This window comes from Rhagoletis zephyria, unplaced genomic scaffold (genome assembly GCF_001687245.7).
Source record: "Rhagoletis zephyria isolate East Lansing unplaced genomic scaffold, Rhagoletis_zephyria_1.1 Rzeph_scaffold_03999, whole genome shotgun sequence".
NCBI classification, from domain to species: Eukaryota; Metazoa; Arthropoda; class Insecta; order Diptera; family Tephritidae; genus Rhagoletis; species Rhagoletis zephyria.
In genome coordinates, this window is record NW_016161082.1 from 1 (window position 1) to 19859 (window position 19859).

A 19859-nucleotide genomic window follows, 5' to 3' on the forward strand; every position below is an offset into this window, starting at 1 on the left:
TTTTTTTTTTTGAAAGAGAAGCACTTTCCACTCGCACTTTATTATACCCAATTTTAATAAGTTACAAAACTGCAAACCATATTTTTTCTAAAGATTGTAATTAAAAAGTTANCTTTTTTTTTTTGAAAGAGAAGCACTTTCCACTCGCACTCTATTATACCCAATTTTAATAAGTTACAAAACTGCAAACCATATTTTTTCTAAAGATTGTAATTAAAAAGTTAGAAATTTTGGTGAAACATTGCAGAATTAATTTTTATAGTTTTTGCACAAAGTTGGAAATTTGGTGTTATATGGTTTTTGTTAGAATAATAGCTTTAATTTCATAAAATAAATAATAAACATTCAATAAACGAAGGAGGAATAGCCAAAACTTATTAAAATTTCGAGTCCTAATTCCTATTTTGGTCACTGTATGTATTCCTCGATTCGAATCACAGGTATTCAGACTAGAATATAATAACTGTTTATGGAGAAAATTATGATCATATGCCAACATCACTTAAAACTCGTTCATAGGCATGCCATCTTAGTGAGCTGTTAGGGCGTCGAAACATCAAATACGGGACAAATAAAGACATTAAAAGAAATACAGGACATTTGGCGTCCCGTATGAAATAAATAAATGACCAGGACAATGGGCAAACAAAAAGAGGACTGTCTCGTATAATACAGGACGGATGGTCACCATAGCTATAATTCTTTATATACTTTACGGTTGGCAATGCCATTTCACTTCACTTCGTCTCCTTCATTTCGTGACATTATTGTATAACAAATTCGCACAGTTGTCGACTTTACCGTACGCCTAAAAACAAACCACTAAATGTGTCAAACAGAGAATGCAATTTCTTGCTTTCTCTTCTCGTTTCGTGCGCGTTTCGTGTGTGTTGTACTTTTCCTCATCGTCGTAGTTGTCGTCGTTGTTGAAATTAATAATCTATTGTTTTAACTTCTATTTTAACGAAAATTAATATCAAAACAACGAATTTTTTTCTTCCTTGTAACTTGCCGACAACATAAAATCGTTTAATTTGTGGAAATGTGGCCCAAACGAATAGCGAACAACGAATTTTTCGCCGTGTGTCGGTTATGAGTCGCGGAACAAACGAACAAATCGACAAATGAAAAAATTATCGAGTTAACTTTTAGGCGTATAAAAACGCGAACGGTCATCCTCAAGTTGCTAACGTACGGTGTGCTCCTTTGCATTGTTTAATTAACTAAATTTTAATAAGTGTGAAAATTAGAGAAGCACACGAATTTGTTTTGTTTTTCTTTTTTAATTTTCTCTACTTGTAAATGTTACCCACACAAACACTTTCAAGCACACGAATTCGAACACACACATGCCTACGAATAAACAAACACGCCCGCTTTGGAACGCTGCAACTGAACAAACAAACCCTCAACGCTTACTCGAAAGGATTTATTTATGTATGTAGGTGGTTGGCGCAAGTTAGGGTGAAAAGTGCATAGGCACCTCACCTACCGTTTCTTCTTCAGTCACCTTCAACTCCAGCTTCGGTGCCACCAACCTCAAGGGTACGCGTGGAACTACATACTTTGCTTTGTTTGTTGTTGTAAGAGGTGTTCTCATGCGATTGTGGGTGTGTGTGTGTGCACTTTAAGTGTGACATTTAGTTGCATCTATTCATTAGGAAAAGCCACGCGTTTGCGTGAAATTAATAAGGTTTATTAAACGACCGCCCCTCCATCACAACCATGTCATCGTACATATCGTCGTTTAAAGTACAAAACCGCGTATCAACAAAATGCAAAACCGCGTATGTGAGGTTGCATAGATTATTTTCGAGAGAGAAAAAACGCTCATTTCAAAATGGTTCTCTTTTTAATAAAGCAATCGCATTTCTGGATAGTATATTTCAGAACGAATAGATAAGGATTGGGCCAAGAGCTTGTGTGAGCAAATCCAATTTTTGCCAGCAAATGTTAGTTATGCGGTTTTGTACTTTAAATGACGATATGTATGTATGTATTTACATTAGTATGCTCTTCTCCAGCGCCAACCAACACCCCACTCACTCAGCAAATATACACAAAAAATAAACACTTGTACACACTCGCAAATCTTGCATGTATGTGTGTATGTGGGAAACTGTGTGTGTGTGTTAGGAGCCAACCTTAACCCACGACGATTAATGCCACTTTCAGTTCAAGTGTGTAGGTATAAAGAGAGGGAGTTGGCATAGTACACCCACATGACTACAACAACAACAGCAATCACATAAGTTATCTACCGCAAAAGCAAGGTGGTAGGAAGCAAACTAACGACAACATCGATTCAACAGACATCTAGTCGGTATTCAGTGCATTGAAAAGGGAGAAAATCGGGAGAATGTGTGGAAGAAAAAGGAAGATGAAATGAAGTAATGTTTACTATTTACGGTAAAATGGGGTTGACAGAGAGAAAATGTTTTGGAGTTATTAGGCCTCTTCATAGCAGTCATTAAAATCGGAGCGACCTAATTAAAGGACAATAATTTATTTAATTCATTTCCGGGAGGTATTTTTTTAAATGGCACAATTTTTTTTTTTAATGTCATAAGGTAAATTTACGAACGTGTTATGCGAAAAAATCTTTTTTTTTATTAATTTATTTTTTTTTAATTTATTAAAAATATGAATAGAGTTTTTTTAATTTATTTTTTTTTTAATTTATTAAAAATATGAATAGAGTTTTTTTTAAATCAAGAATCTCTTTAAACCAAGTCTCAGTTTGGAAGAGAGTTAGTTAGCCGGATTACAACGCGACGTATTTAAATGCTCCCCAACTTTGTCAATTGTGCACTAAGTGAGAGAGACTAGCTCTATTTAACGGAATCCGTTCTTGTACTCTTTCAGTAAAAATTACCCACAACCAGTACTCGAAAGCATTGGCTCTCAGAGAGAAAACTATTTTAAAAGAGTAAAGAGTGCAAAACTTGTAACAATTTTCTAGTTTTAATAACAGCTAATTAACTGGTTGTAAATAAGTTTTCTAACAAAACAACATACCTTTGTGTAACAACATCAAGGCACACGTCACAAATCGGAGGAGAAGCTCGGCCAAACACTAACATACATATGTGTAAGCGCCAATCTATTATATTATTATTGTTTGCAATTTATCTGGCAGTCTCGAAAAAAAACCCGGAAAAATTAAACCCAAAGAATTCTGATAATCACCGAAAGAATTTTGAGGGGCAGAGAAAAAAATTCCGGAAAGTCTCAAAGAAATCCGAAAAATCACGAGGGGCTTCAATTTTATGCCCAAAAAAATAAAACGAAAATATTACCGAATATTTTCTGCCTTAAAAATTTGGATAAGATAACGTGGTCGAAATAATTGAGCCGGCATGATGGTTCTTGAAGCCGGCTTCTTGCGACGATTGACTTCTAAATTTTCTACGGAGCCAGTAATTGTCTTTTCCAATTTTCGATGGCCAGAAATCTCTAAATTAGAAGTGCACAACCTGTTGCTCAGTTGGCCCACAACAACATCACCGTGGCGCGCCTTGGGTGATTTACAAAAAAAAGCATCATATTTGGAAGCATAACATGCAAAATGATCACAATAAAACCAATTTGTAGCTCCAATGAAGCGCACAGAATTTTAGATAATAACTGATCCAGTTCAGCCAAAGATTCCAAAGAATCGTGGAGGAATGAGCATCTACCAGCCCTCGCCAATGCATGGCTAATGCCTTGCGCTTTCGGTTTTCTATACATCACGACAGTAATCGTTTGACTGACAGCAGGCAGTACCCAGTGAGAACTCCACTTACTCGTCAAGGCACCGGAGTTAAGGGCGAGATCTACACCTGTTTACCCACGATTGAGAGAATACAAAGGTTGCGCCGATCTCGGACCGCACTTAAGCCAGATATGCCTTCCCTCAATCAAGTGGGCTCACCCGTCCTTACATATAGACACTTTCGCAATATTTTGTAACCAGCTTATGAAATGGTGCCAACATTTACCGGTTACAAGAGTGCACAGAATGTGAAAAGGGTTTACAATTTTACAGGAACTTTATTTAGGGGTTACAAAATTTTACGTTTACGGTTTTAAAAACGGGTTACATGTTTATGTAAGTACTGCCACACCGGAAATGCAATCCAATAGTAATACGACTACTAGTGTAAAACCCCTTGAGACATGATTAGAAATCACATTCTACGATCTACATATGTATGTAGGAAAGTACGTGGATACTTTTGGCATCTGTCATACGGGGTGGCGTAGTTAAAGTATCAGAAACAGTATTGGCGGTAGGCGAGACGATAATTCTTCGGCTGCTACTGCTTCTATTGGCTCCGATTGCAATTCTCGCGCAGCGAATCCTCCCACACACGCTTTACACATTCGGAACGCACGCATCTGCATATGAGCACACAAGTGCATCGCAGTCATTTACAGCTGTCAACCGGCCGTGTTGGCTTACATACACAAACGACAGCACACATACACAGACTTATTTTGGTACCTTTATTTACATATGTAAAGCTTTCACTTTTTGTCCGTTGCATGTTGATGATTTGCGTAGACGTTAAGTGGCGTAGTGAATTAGTGTGACGAACGAGCACAAAGGAAGCGCACGCCAGTTGCACATAATGCGTAAGTGTGAATTGTGAACGGTTAACTGTTAATTGAAATGGCGTAAATTGAAAGCGATACAAACATACGAAATACGAGTGCTTACTTTGTGAAATTGTCAAATGCGCGCACACGCAGCAGCTGAAGCATATCTGCAGGCGGTGTAGCAATGATACGCACTTGTAGCAAAATCAAAGTACAATTTTTAAATTAAATTCATAATTTTGTTTGTGTTATCAAATTTGTTGAAGATAGATTATACATATATAGAAAATGTGTGTCCAAATATGGCAAGTAAAATAAGATATAATTCGATGTAACGCCTATAAAGCCTAAAAGTATACACGATAAAACAAAAGATTATTTTTAAAAGTTGCAAAGCGAATAAGATTCTTATGTAAAAAAGGCATTCAATATAAAAGCGAAAAAAGCAAGCAAACGAGGGCCATAGCTGCCTTTTTCGCACAAAGGCGCCCAAACTTATAGCAGAGCAATAACGCCTTGACGCCTTCACCACCTTTGACGGCCAGTGATATCCTACAACATCAACATAACTGAATCGCAACGAAGTGAACTTATCTTCAGTCAGCTGTCACGATGGCCGATAAAGCGGATAAAGCGGATAAAACTGATAAAGCAGATAAAGGAAAGGAAGCCCCCAAAAATACGGAACAAAAGAACCAAGTCACCCGTGCCATGCCCGAACAGAGCAACGACTATCGTGTTGTTGTGTTTGGTGCCGGTGGTGTGGGTAAAAGCTCCCTGGTCTTACGTTTTATTAGGGGAACCTTCCGCGAAACTTACATACCAACCATTGAAGACACCTATCGACAGGTAAGTGCTATTCAATCTTATTTCTAAACGCTGTGAATGTACAAACATATGGACGTAAATACAAATGAATTTGTTAGTTTATAAGTAGCAGGGGAAGTGATCGTAATTATTTTGTGTACATAAATTTGTTGATTTAAATCGCAAAGGATGAATTCGATGCAAAATTTACGAGGAAGAAGGTAGTGTAAAAAAAACAATGCCCAAATGTGATAAACAGGCATTTATGCTGAAAATTTTTAGACACGTATGTACACAACTATATATGTACATATGTATGTACTCTAGATATTTTTTGCGATTGAAATTTGGCGTAGTGATTTCTAGAATCCCATTGAAACTTTATGTATGTATTTAGCGGCTAGCCAACACTATGGACCGTAGTTGTAGTTGGACAAAATAAAATAAGGTATGGATGACTAAAATTTCATTTCACTGAAAACGACACTCTAATGCTGGATTTCCACTAGGCATTAATGCTGGACTTGGCATAAAATGGCAAAAATTGTAATGAATGTAAGTTGGGCATTAAAAAATATTCGAGTCATTACGTTAAAAAAATACGTAGGCATTAAACTCATTTCCACGTGACATTTTTTAAATGCCTCTAATTTTTTGTCATTTCAATACCTATTGGAAATTCGGCATAAAGGCGGGCTCCCATGGCATGCGTATACGTATGCGTGCGGTTGACAGAAAAATTGAATATATAAATTTGTATGGCAGCACCGACATAGTAACGTATGAAAAAGTGAGGAAATTGTATGAATTTTGATTCCTAAGCGTAAATGTCAAATTCACGCATACGGATACGCATGCTATGGAGGTCCGCCTTAACTCCGCTATAGTCAAGTTAAAACGACTTTTATCATCTCAAAAACGTATAGAAAAAAATTGTATGTATGTAAATATGTATTTCTAATGTTACATATACATATTTTATTTCATTTATACAAATCTACCTTTAACATTTAACATTTCCATTTCATTTGGAAGAGTTTAACAGTGAAACATCTTCATATCAGCAGCGGCCAAAAATAGTAAATGTAATCTGCTTTCGTTCAAATTTCAGTTAGGAAAGAAGAAATATGAAATATGGTCAAGATTGGATGACTGCTACGTCTCCCTACCAGAGCTCTTGTTAGTCGACTAATCAAATAGTCGGTTTTTCGAATAACAAAAGTTTTTTCAAAAAATAGTCGACTTCACTTAATCGACTAACCATTTCCTTTCGACTTTTGCAACTAACCGCTCACAAACCACCAGTCGACAAACAGTTCATTTTCGATTTTCGACTAGTTATTTTCCTTCAAGGTTCTTTCATTGCTTTTTTATTATTTTTGAAATACCTATTCTTATTGACAAAACCCAACCGCGCTAAAAACAATAAATTTATTGTGAAAACTGTCACTATTCGAATAATTTCGGTTAGTCGATTTTCGGACTACTCGCGATTGTGAGCGGTTAGTCGAAAATGAAAGTGAGTCGAATTCGAGCGGTTCAAAGTTTTCTGATTTTGCTGAATTTTGGTTTACACATTTTGTTTACCTAGCGAAACATAAATATAAAATATGAAAAAAGATTGGCCCACAGCCAAGCCCGCCCACCCACACAAAATGTAGCTTCTATTTTTATTATGGTCGGGTTTTGATGAAATATGGTGAAATATGATGACTTTCACATAAAAATGCCTTCGCGTAGTATATAAGTATATACAGTGTTAAATAGATACATATGACTTTTTGAATAGGTGGCCACCCTAATGAAAAATATTTTCAAATTAAAGCTAGGGAATCTTTCGTTTGACACTCATAATATAATGTTTCATATACAAACAGAACTTGTGTAGAATGTAATTAAATTTGACTTATCTAATAGGCGGCAACCCTCTTTTTAAAACTACAATCCATATTGTGATGCATATTTCAATTACCTACTTCAGTTAAATCAAGTTGAATTTGATGCTTTAAACAGATGGCAACCCTCCTACATGTAGAAATAACAAATGTTTTGTGTGATGGTGTTGGTTGATTTTTGCGACAGGGTGGTAAGATTATCGAACGAAAAATTACACTGAAGATGGCACAACACCGTAACCGGTTTGTCTGCAAACCAAACTTGACAAGGGATGACGGAAATTCGTTCCAAAATAAATGTTTTTAATTTTTTTTTCATTCGTCTGTTCATGTTCTGTACATGGCCGTACTCGAATATGGCAGTATGCAGCTCTCAAGAAAAGGAAAAACTCCATATAAATTGACGTACAAGAAATGGCTAAGAAATTTTCTTGTGTCAAATTTTCTTAGGACAGTACGCAGTTTATAAGAAATTTGCTACGCTTTCTTCTATGGTTTTCGAAATTTTTTTGCGAAAAAAGAGCACAAGGCAACCCATGTTTGCAACAGAAATACATGCCCGTTCCCTTATTTCTTGAGGAAAGAGTGGAGTAACAGGCTGTGAAATACCAGATATCAAAATTTCTTGGTCACACACACGAAATAATGCCAATTTTTTCCTTGACTGTTTTCTTAAGACCTGGATACTAAGCACAAAGTATGCATATGCATTCGCAATACAAACTTAAAGTGAAAATGACCGGATCTAGAAGAACGGCTACAGACCCGTAATTTACGATGCTATAAATAAGTTTACATGTCTCGGCGTTTTTTTTTTTCATTTCTACACTGTAATTAATTCAGACTTTTTCCTAGCGATACAAAAATATCATCTTCTAAACTTACCCCCTCCCTGTGGCACTCTGTTCACAAATACAACATAACCAATACTGATTTTGCCACCGTTTGTGTACTTTTACCTTTCTTGGATCCTAATCTGTTTATGTCTCCAGTAATCAATCGCTGCATAAATGGCTCGATTTCGTTTGTGAATTCTTTTTAACGAATTTCTAGAATTTCTTCTTCATGGCTCATTACCTTTCAAATTAAGCACATATATACGTACTCGTAAATGATTAAATAGTATTTGTAGAAGATAGTCTCATAATTAATGAATTTAGTAAATAAATTAAATTTTCCAATCGTGATCTGAGATTTTCTTATCTACCTTTGACCTAGAAAGCAAAAGTAGTAGTCGCATTATTACGCCACAATTCTCACTGACCCATATTTTTAAATTGCTTTTCAAATTCTTCTCTGGAGTTATGAATTTAAAGTCTAATGGGCCTGAGCACACTAGCCTGCTCAGTCGGACTGAGCAGTCCACCCCTCGAACGCACACTGGACTGGGCATTCGGCCGAAAACAGGTTTCAGTTTTCATGATTGTGTTAGCGATTTTCACGGACTGAAATGAGCGAGGAACTGGAACCAAGCCACCAGAGCCCTACATTTTTGAAGTACTTATATGCTTGGTGACCCTTTTACAGGTAGCAGGTAGGAACGGTACGTAAACACGTTACTCACCTTTGTTTAAGTCGAACTGCTGATTTTTTACTCGCATACGTTTAACTATTAATCTTATTAGGAATATTGAATATTGCCAGAGACATTTTATTGCCACCTGAGTTCGAAATAATTCACCAGCGGATAAACAACAGACTGCTAAATTCGAGGATTCGTTTTTTACCACGTTTGTTTGTATTTTAAATACGAGGAGATAATTATGTTACTCATACGCCATGTATCCACGCGTTTGATCAAACTTAATAGTAGTGTTGGGAAGTATCCAGTACTTTTGAGTATCGAGTTCTTTGGTATCGATACTTTTAGGGATCGGGTATTTTTCAGAGTACTGAGTGCGTTTTTTAAATATACACTTGTTGGTACCATTTCAATACTTAGGGCCGTTTTCTCAAGTTANGGACTGAAATGAGCGAGGTAAACTCGAACTCTCTTCCCCCTCTTATCCACACAAAACCGGTTTTAGGCGGACTGAGCAGTGCAGGGGGCGGAGGCCCATTGACTGGAACCAAGCCACCAGAGCCCTACATTTTTGAAGTACTTATATGCTTGGTGGCCCTTTTACAGGTAGCAGGTAGGAACGGTACGTAAACACGTTACTCACCTTTGTTTAAGTCGAACTGCTGATTTTTTACTCGCATACGTTTAACTATTAATCTTATTAGGAATATTGAATATTGCCAGAGACATTTTATTGCCACCTGAGTTCGAAATAATTCACCAGCGGATAAACAACAGACTGCTAAATTCGAGGATTCGTTTTTTTACCACGTTTGTTTGTATTAAATATGTTAANTAGAGAATCATTTTCTGATAGACATTGATAATCTTCGTGTTGATGTATATGGGCCTGAGCACACTAGCCTGCTCAGTCGGACTGAGCAGTCCACCCCTCGAACGCACACTGGACTGGGCATTCGGCCGAAAACAGGTTTCAGTTTTCATGATTGTGTTAGCGATTTTCACGGACTGAAATGAGCGAGGAACTGGAACCAAGCCACCAGAGCCCTACATTTTTGAAGTACTTATATGCTTGGTGGCCCTTTTACAGGTAGCAGGTAGGAACGGTACGTAAACACGTTACTCACCTTTGTTTAAGTCGAACTGCTGATTTTTTACTCGCATACGTTTAACTATTAATCTTATTAGGAATATTGAATATTGCCAGAGACATTTTATTGCCACCTGAGTTCGAAATAATTCACCAGCGGATAAACAACAGACTGCTAAATTCGAGGATTCGTTTTTTACCACGTTTGTTTGTATTTTAAATACGAGGAGATAATTATGTTACTCATACGCCATGTATCCACGCGTTTGATCAAACTTAATAGTAGTGTTGGGAAGTATCCAGTACTTTTGAGTATCGAGTTCTTTGGTATCGATACTTTTAGGGATCGGGTATTTTTCAGAGTACTGAGTGCGTTTTTTAAATATACACTTGTTGGTACCATTTCAATACTTAGGGCCGTTTTCTCAAGTTACCTGTAACTTTAAAGCTCACTTTATATTTAAGGTTTCCACTAAAATGTATGATTGTGTCTAAAGTAAAGCATTTTATTATCGATTTCAAATTGGTTGAAAACTAAAACTATGTTCACATATCAATATTATCTCAATCAAAGCTCGTTTTTTAATCACCCCGTTTACACAGGCAAATCTCAGATTATTAGCCGTCAAATTTGTTGTGCTTGTTATTCTCACATCTCAAGGAAAAGTTATGTTTCTTCTCTGTGCTACCGTGATCACGTTTTTCTGCTATATTAAGCAATATAAATATATTTTAACTTAACATTTTATTAAAAAATACCTTTAACACCCTCTTTTCCTTGCTAGCGTCCATTTTTGTTTACTTTTACATTTGCCATTTCTCCTCTTCTTCGCAAAAACAATCGATAAAACTAGGATGGACACCGAAAAGTTATCGGTTAAATCTGAGATTATTTTATAATTACAGATTAATAAGGGAGGAATTTTATATGGCTAATCTCTTTTTCTAATTACAGATTAGGAAGTTAAGCTCGAAAATGAGGATAATCTACTTATATGTGAACCTAGTATAAGAAGCATAGATACGTAAAAAACCGATGATAGAAATGCTTAACTTTAGACATAGCTTTATTTTTAATCCAACCTTTAAGTGAGCTTCGTGAGCTTCGAAGTTAAAGGTTACGTCAGAAAACGGCCCTTAGTGTAAAAATCTCACAAGCTGGCAGTATTTTATTTAAATTATTATATGAATCCCAAATTACGTCAAATTAATGGCTAACTGTACTGGGCTCGTGCCCAGTACTTGTAAATTATTGAAACTACAAACTGAGTACAATCATTTCTGAATACCGTTAAATGTAAATAAAACTCAGTACTTTTTAAATCTATTCGACACTTAATACTGAATACTTTGAATCTTTCCTGAGTACATGTATCAAAGCGATTATTGAAACTGAACTTGCTGTATAAAAGCAACATACATAGTTATATAGTGTATATACATATATATGTACGTATGTATGTATATATATATATATATCTTGACAGATACATGAAATAGAAGGAAATGCCATATGATTGTAGCATCACGCAATCAAAACACGGAAATATGAATGTATGTACATATATGTACATTTGTGTATATTTTTGGCGTAACACTTGCAAATTCGCAAGCCTTTTTTATGTAGGTATACACAAACCCATACTTACTTAGTTGGAAAGCTACTTGTTGCTTACACGGACGTACATATAAACCAGTGTTGGCACTAATCGATTCATTTTTTAATCAATTAGTTAATTCGATTGAATTCAATCCGATTAAAGTTAATCATGATTAATTTTAATCTGATTAAACAGCTAATCGTAACCGCGATTAAAAAAATTAATTTTTAATCATTAACTTTTAATTTGATTAAGTAGGTTTGGTGATTAATTAATTTACGCTGGAATTTTCCTCTGCACACAAGGCCAGTTAATCGGGTATGGCTAAGTCGGTTTTCCTCATGAGCCCAAGCAATTTGGTGTGCATTTTCATTAAAATCTATTCCAACAGACGTTATGTAAACTAGGTTTTAATATCCCTCTGCACATGTGCAATGGGTTGTAAAAATTCCCTGTATTAATTACTAACAAAAATAATAATTTTTTTTTATATAATTTGTTTTTATAAGCGTGAAACACAAAAGAATATCTATAACTCTTGTTTGGTCTCAAATTCGGACAAACTAGAGCACTTAATCAGATTTTAGTTTTAATTGAATTAACGATTAATGATTAAAATTAATTAATCGTAATCACAACCGACGATTAACGATTAAAAAAATTGTATCATTATTCGTACAGATGATTACAATTAATTCATTTTAATCGTTAATCGCGATTAATATTTTAATCGTTAATTTTTAATCCGCAATCAGATTAACATGTTGCCAACACCGATATGTACGCCAATCAATTAATGTGCAAGTGCTTATAGAAGTGATGTCAACAAAAGTTATTGGTGCGAAGGCATCAAAATTAAAAGCGATTTCTTTAAGCTCAGAAAGATATGCATACATACATACACCGTCCCGATATAATCAAAAAGTAAGTGCGCCTGGGCCACACTGGAAAAGTGAAACTTACGTTCATATCTATGTAGTTTGTCTCATAATCAATATACATATCTATGTATGTATGTATTTCATTAGTTTGACATTTTGAATAAAACGACAGGCAATTTAATATAATGTTATTTTATATTTGTCTATCTTCATCCCTACCTCTACCCCTTTTGCTATAATTACATTTATTTAAAGTTGCTTTTGCAAAAGTTTCCTTTTAGTTAAAGTGTTATTTAAATGTACTTTAAACAAGAAGTGTTCTCATAAATAATACAATGGCAACAAAGGTTCATTTAAATGAAAATAACAATGTTGTCAATGTTGATCTCGACAAAACTGCATCAGCTAATTGTCATAAATATGTAATTATACTACGAAAATTTCCTACTTTTTTTTTAAAACAGGGACCTTTATGTCATTTAAATTTCCATTTTGGCTATTTAACTAAAGAGCCTTTATGAGCACTTTTATCTTTAGAGTGGCTTTATTAAATCGATCAGCAAAATAAGGCATCCTTTAAATTTAAAAAAATGCTTTAATTTTATTATGAAATCGGCCCTTAAAAATTTTGTAAATTATTTGAACATTGAACGAGTATCAAAGTAACAAAGTTCAAAAGGGGCACATTATATTTCAAAAAATATAATTTTGCTGCCTTTTCTCCCATGTAGCGATTTCTAAGAGGCTCGCATATGGGCAAATCCCATGCTTGCGGACGTTATGTTCGGACGTTTCTTTTAAATTTTTTTGCCGACAAAAATATTATAAGTAAAAATTTTTTTGTGGTATAAGGGAAGCTTTATAGCAGTACTTATGAGAAATGAAAATAATGGAAACTTGAATTTGAATTAATGTCGGTGTATTTGTCTTCGAAATTTATATTCTGACGTTACTGAAAAAGGAAGCGATTTTGATATGACCATCAAAGTCAACCGATTTGGGAAAATTGTCATGCATGGAGAGCACAATCTACAAAAATACTTTGTAGAGAAAATAATGAAGTTTACATACTGTGTTTAAAACAGGGACGTGAACCGATTTTGAACCGGAAAACCGCTCTTTTCTATTAATTAACTGAACCATTAACCCAACCGAAATTTTCCACAAATGTTTGATCCGAACCGAAAACCGAACCACTTTCTATAAAGATTGAAAGGTTCGTTTCAACCAATTTTCAATAGATAAATGTACTCACTTTTTTGTTTTTGGTAAACATGGTAATACCCATCATGTTTGTTTACCATGCGATAATATCAAATGTAAAGGCAACCCATCTCATTTGACAGACACTTGACCCATAACCTTGCGCGTTGTTGCACTTGACGCTTGACACATCAGATTCAGATTTCACAAATAAATGTGAAAAGAAATACGGAATAAGAATATGTTGTACTATGGCTTTTTGGCAACAAAAATATGAGAATTCGTATTGCATGCATGGAACGCTGGCGGGTGGAGCGCTCAAATAATTGCGGGCCAGATCTGTCAATTTGCCGTAGGCGGTATAAAACTACAAGTTTCAACAAACACAGAAATATGTCTAAGAACATTATTTAATTTTCAAGAAAGTCTGATGAATTCCCAGCCCAGAAAGCATAATTTTTTTAACGATAAAGTCCTTTTTCGGTTCCATCTATCGTCTCATAACTGTAAATGTTTATATACATATGTACACACAATAAATGGATTTGCGGGCGGGCATAACGCACTCATCTAAGCGTTAATGGTTATACTTTGATGTGCGTAGGTGGAAACGTGGCGCTATATATGTATGTAAATATATACCCACTAAAAGAAAGATACTAAGAGTGTAGTAAAAAATTATGCAATGTAAAAGTGGAGTAAAGGGAAAACTTTTATTAGGAAAATATTATTATTTCTCATCTTTAAATTCAGGGCTCGTCACTCATCATGTAAAAAATTCATATTTGGGATTATAACAGTCGTGAATGTACTGTTCGTTTTGTGACGAGTTGCTCGTTCATAACTGTTTGCAGTTTGTTTAAAGATTGTTTTAATTTCGATCATTATAGCTTTTGCGCGTTGGGTTACTTTGAAATTTTAAGCTAGAGCCTAGCTATTTTCGTACGTGGGGTGTGTAATGTTCAGAATAAAATTACAAGATTCCATAAATAAACGTACACGTACAATTATGTTATGTTAGTGGCATCAGACTTACATAGTCCTTTAATATAAATTTTAATTAAATACTTAAAATTACTTTGATCGCTTGTTTCAATAGAACAAACATACTTGCCTTTTTTTACTGATTCGAACACAAAAAAATATCTTCCTTGAAAAAGGATAAACTTCTAATATTAGCTGATTTTTGATACAATGACCTAGCTGAATGAGTAGTCGGTCATGAGGAACTGGGACACGCTATGAAAGGTTTGTGTAAACTCGGTTTTGACAACCAAAAATTATTATGGATTTTTGGAAAATTGGTGTGCCATCGCCGGCTTATCACTACAGAAGTTTATCTCGATAACCGCTTAATCGATTTCTGCAAAATTTGGTTCAATTATTTCATTAAGAATAACTGGGAATATTATCAAAAATGTTTAAAATAGGGCTAAAACCACCCCTGCTTACCATGTAACGGTAGTTTTCTGAAAGGTTAAATCAATTAGGGGGTTCACAAGACGTGTTAACCGTCGTAAAATCTTAAGGTTAACATCTTTTTTAATTAAAATGGTTTTAGGGGATTTCTAACTAAACCGAAATTCTTTTAAACTGATAAAGAATATATAATTAGCCAACCCCCCAACCATTTTAACCGCTATTTTACATAAACAAGTGTTAAGCTTAAGATTTTACGACGGTTAACACGTCTTGTGAATCCCCTAAATATATTTGATAAATATGTGCGCCGGGTATTTACATAGTGCTCGGCTTCGCCCGAACTTAGACTTCTTTACTTGTTTTGTTATTCAGTTTATGTTTATGCAACATATAATTTAAACTTACTTGCTCTTTTGAGCTAGAGCATTCACATTTTTAATATTGAATCAGATATAAAGAAAGTAGAATGGCAGAATTTTCCAGTTTAGAAAAAGGAGCTAAAGAGGTTGGCCTAGCGATGAACGAGGACAAAACAAAGTACCTCCTGGCGACATACAAAGTTTCCACGCGTCACTGTTGGCAGCTATAACTTTGAAGTAGTGAAGGACTTTGTCTACCTAGGATCCAGCAAAGATCAAACAAAGAATAACTCTTGCCTAAAGGCGCTACTTTGTGCGCGGTAGGCAATTGAAAAGCAGCGCGCTCTCTCGACGAACAAAAATCACGGTCTACAAGTCTCTCATCATGCCCGTTCTTTTATATGGCGCAGAAACGTGGACGATGTCGAACAAAGATAAGAAGGCTTTGGGTGCTTTCGGGAGAACTATTTTACGCAAGATCCCTGTAAATTATGTGTTAAGGAAACCGATCAACATATGGTACAGAATTTATTTTCTTCGTAAAAATTCATACATGGATTGTCTAAAAAGAAATCGGAATAAATAAGTTTCTTTAAAACGTAATTTACATTAAATTTTCATAAATACATAGTTCCCAAACCAAAAGTTTAACAGCAAAGTATGTACATTAGGGCGGGACAATATTGTTTTACCATGCGTTTCGAAAAAAATGAGAAAATTTTCACTATTGCGCCCTCTGGTGGAAGATTTAAGAAAAAGATAAGTGCAGAAATGGATTCCTCATGCCTAAAAACCCTTTATTGTATGGGTATTCGCTCTTTTGTGTATTTGTTGTATCTTGTATAAGTATAACTGGAGGTGGGGTACAATAAGGCCATAAGCAATAAAGCCATATGGCAATAAAGCCATATTTTTAGGCAATAAAGCCATATGGCTTTATTTCCAATCAGAAAGAGAAATAAAGCCATACAAAAAATTTTGCAAATGAGAAATAAAGCCATATTCTGAAATGACACTCTCAAGGCGGTGTTAACGGCGAATCTGAATTTTATCTGAACATTACGTCCAAATGATGTGTTTGTTGTAATTCATTATTAAATTCGCCTTGGATACACTCTTGTAACTGATACTGAATTATTTAAATTTATAGAAATTATTACTAATAAAATGAAATAAATCATTATTTAATATTTCCGGATTTATTGGATATTGAAAAATAAATATATGTACTTAGGTAAGTTTTAATTTTGCGAGTGCATAACCTGGCGGGTGCACATTTGCTGGCTCCCCGCACCGCGCCGCGCCGCGAAATAAAGCCATATGGCTTAATTACCAATTGTAATTGGAAATAAAGACATATCGAATTTATGGCCTTATTACCAAAAAAATATGGCTTTATTTCCAATATGGCTTTATTGCGTATGGCCTTATTGCACCCCACCATAACTGGATATGCGTGTGATTGTTGTTGCAAGTGTATTTATTGTACTACTACCAACAACGGGTGCGTTCAGAAATGCATCAAGCCAAAGCATCAGTATCTTTTATTTCTAACCTATAATTAATGGAAATGTCTTATTTACGCAACTAAGTTCCAATTCCGACTTATAACCGTGGTTGCGCATATTTGATATTTCTATCAATTATAGTTTAGAAATAAAAAAGACTGATGCTTTGGCTTGATGCATTTCTGAACGCACCCAAAAAGTCTCATGCTTATTTAGTTTCACTTATCAATATACAACGAATACAGAATAGTATGTTTTCATACCAAATTTAAACACTTTGCGACACTGCGGCAAAATGCTAAGAACCTATTTTCGCAATTTGGCAAACTCCAAATTGATCTAAGACCCATTGTTTCTTTGCCAAATTTGCTCAGATTTACACGTAGAATCCTTTTGTGCTATAGGCGCATTGTCGAAAAAAATCTTCCATATAAATTGACCCGCCCTAATGTACATATATATCTGTGCCGTTCAATTAAAGTAGCCTAAGTCGGGTTAGGCCCTTTTTCCTTAAAAGCAACATTTTATTGGGTTTCCAAACAATATCTTAAGGTTTAATTAGCCCTTTCAATAGAAGCTTAGTTAAGATATAAAAATTTTCAAGGGGTACTGATGTATTCTAGGCACTTTTGATAAACAAATTTATCTTTTTTATTAATTTCATATAAAGAACTCTAAAATCACCTAACCATATTCGAAGGTGTGTAAATAATTCGAATTAAGTGAACTGATATTTTTTTAACTCAAAAAATTTTAATTTTGCGTTATTTCTAGTTTCTTTATACCTGACTTCATATGTGGATTTAACAGAAAATTTTACTGCTGAAACCAGTAATCAATTCACTCTATATCCTCTCTTCTAGACATCATTCTCTTCAGCTAATCACATGTTTCTTGACTCAATTATCTACTATTTAGGAAAGGCTAGAACAACCATCAATGCTAATCCAACTTAATTGTTATGTACTTACTCAAATTATCTTTAAAACAAGTTTCATAAATACTTATTCGCTAATAGAAAATGTACATAAATGCTGCCTCGTAATGTATTTAAATTAGAATTAATATACGAGTATGCGAGTATGCAATATTTCACAATTAGAAAAAGTACTATTTCGTTCAAAGATTGCTAACCAACTTGTTTGCCATTTCCCACACTCGATTACAATTCATTTCCAATTAGGTTATAAGCTGCAATAAAAACATTTGCACTCTGCAAATAACCGACACAACAGGCTCACACCAATTTCCGGCTATGCAAAGACTGTCCATAACCAAGGGTCATGCGTTTATACTGGTCTACTCTGTTTGTTCGAAGCAAAGTTTAGAGGAGCTGCGACCCATTTGGCAAAACATTAAGGATCTTAAGGTAATAACCAATAATTTCTACATTAATTATATCATAACACACACATACCATGCATATGTACACTCACATACATACACAGGCTTGCATACATACATATGTATGTACTTAAAGAATAACTAACTTAAAAGCAATCTTGCGCATACATGTAATTTTCTCTAACTTCAAATTTCCCATTTGCCTCGCATCTTTTCGCACATTTGGCCGCAGGGTCCGGACGTTGTCAACATACCAGTCATGTTGGCGGGCAACAAGAGCGATGAAAGTGCCGAGCTGCGTGAGGTATCAGAAGCTGAGGGGCAAGCACAGGCAACCACCTGGGGCATATCGTTCATGGAGACATCGGCCAAAACCAATCACAACGTCACCGAATTATTTCAGGTAAGTGGCAAAATGTAGAAAGTGTAGTGATGACGGTGAGCTTTCGAGCTGTTTTGTACGAATGAATGTGTGTTAGCAAATATTGAAAATGAAATTATGCTAATTTGCCTGAAAGACATTATGTATATGTATAACACGTGCGTACCTATGTACTTATACAAATGCATATTTATGCCTAATAACATTTCTGTACTTATCTTCAATTATACTATGTACATATGTATGTATGTACGTGTCTCAGGAGCTGCTCAACATGGAGAAATCGCGCGTTGTGTCACTGCAGTTAGATGTTAAAAAGCAAAAGAAACAGAAGAAGGAGAAGAAAGGCAAAGAAAGTAACGGTGCCATACCGGAAAACGGCGATGGTGCAGCCGGTGCCAAGGAAAAATGTCAACTTATGTAAGGGTAGCCGGGAGGCAGGCGGGTACTAGTTAGAGGTAGCAAGATGCAGGGGATGTGGTGAAAATGGTGTTACAGTTAGTGAATGAAGGGCCGCCAGTGAAGCCATGCTCCTACACGAAATCCCCCAAAGTAGTACAACAAAAATGCCACTACACACACATAGTTAAGCAAAGTGAAAGCGTGTGACGGTGCTGTGAAGGAGTGTGGCTTGGTTAGGTTGTTGGCAATTATACTCGTTTTGAATTCACTTCAAATTAGCTTTAAAATAAAATTAAAAAAAAAACAAATCAAACAAAAAAAAATTTTCACTTATGTATACTCAAATGTTAAATATTTTCATAATTTATTTATTGATTTAGGCTAATATTTAAAGAGCATATGACATACATGCATTCATACATAATTATTTACGCAGCGCATATAGTTATGTATGTATACCTGTAAGTGTATGTACCACGCGCATTTGTAAATTTTCATCTTTGTTACTAACAGTTATTAGTGCGTATCTACTTAAGAGATTTTCAGGTGCCATTGAATATTTTTTCACAACTAATGCACATAAAATATGCATATACAGTTAATTAAAAATTTAAGAATAATATTAAAAAATATACATAGCTTAAAATCTGCTGGGGAAATTAAAGAGAGTCAAACAATAATCTTTTTAATTAGTTAATAATTTTTATTGTTGCCTAATTTTTATTTCCGAGAAAAAATATTATGCAAGACTTTTAGTTTTTGTCACAACGACAGCCTGGCTATACCTGATAGGAATTCTAGCGATTTTTTTTTGTCTTGGAACTTCTTATTTGTCATGGCATAAAGGTATGGAACCTTT

At 35.0% G+C, this 19859-nt stretch overlaps 1 protein-coding gene across 6 annotated transcripts; it reads left to right on the forward strand.

Moving 5' to 3' along the window:
• Positions 1–834: 834 nt before the first annotated feature.
• On the forward strand, positions 835–19292 carry LOC108370085 (GTP-binding protein Di-Ras2). 6 transcript variants are annotated; one of them, XM_017625335.1, is made up of 5 exons: positions 835–1196; positions 4550–5433; positions 18056–18241; positions 18449–18619; positions 18861–19292. In XM_017625335.1, exons 2-5 carry the CDS (start codon positions 5197–5199, stop codon positions 19020–19022), a joined length of 756 nt encoding a protein of 251 aa, XP_017480824.1. In that variant the 5' UTR covers positions 835–1196; positions 4550–5196; the 3' UTR covers positions 19023–19292. The 6 variants fall into 6 exon arrangements, with proteins under 6 accessions (XP_017480824.1, XP_017480828.1, XP_017480823.1 ...); XM_017625339.1 differs by having other exon boundaries at positions 4855–5433; XM_017625334.1 differs by having other exon boundaries at positions 835–1191.
• Positions 19293–19859: the final 567 nt, after the last annotated feature.

What these genes read in the sequence shown, in the direction of transcription:
- LOC108370085 (XM_017625335.1), top strand. Translation starts at nt 5,197, where the DNA reads ATGGCCGATAAAGCGGATAAAGCGGATAAAACTGATAAAGCAGATAAA. An exon ending in TTGAAGACACCTATCGACAG is followed by an intron (nt 5,434 to 18,055) that starts GTAAGTGCTATT and finishes ATTTCCAATTAG; the next exon opens with GTTATAAGCTGCAATAAAAA. An exon ending in AAAACATTAAGGATCTTAAG is followed by an intron (nt 18,242 to 18,448) that starts GTAATAACCAAT and finishes ATTTGGCCGCAG; the next exon opens with GGTCCGGACGTTGTCAACAT.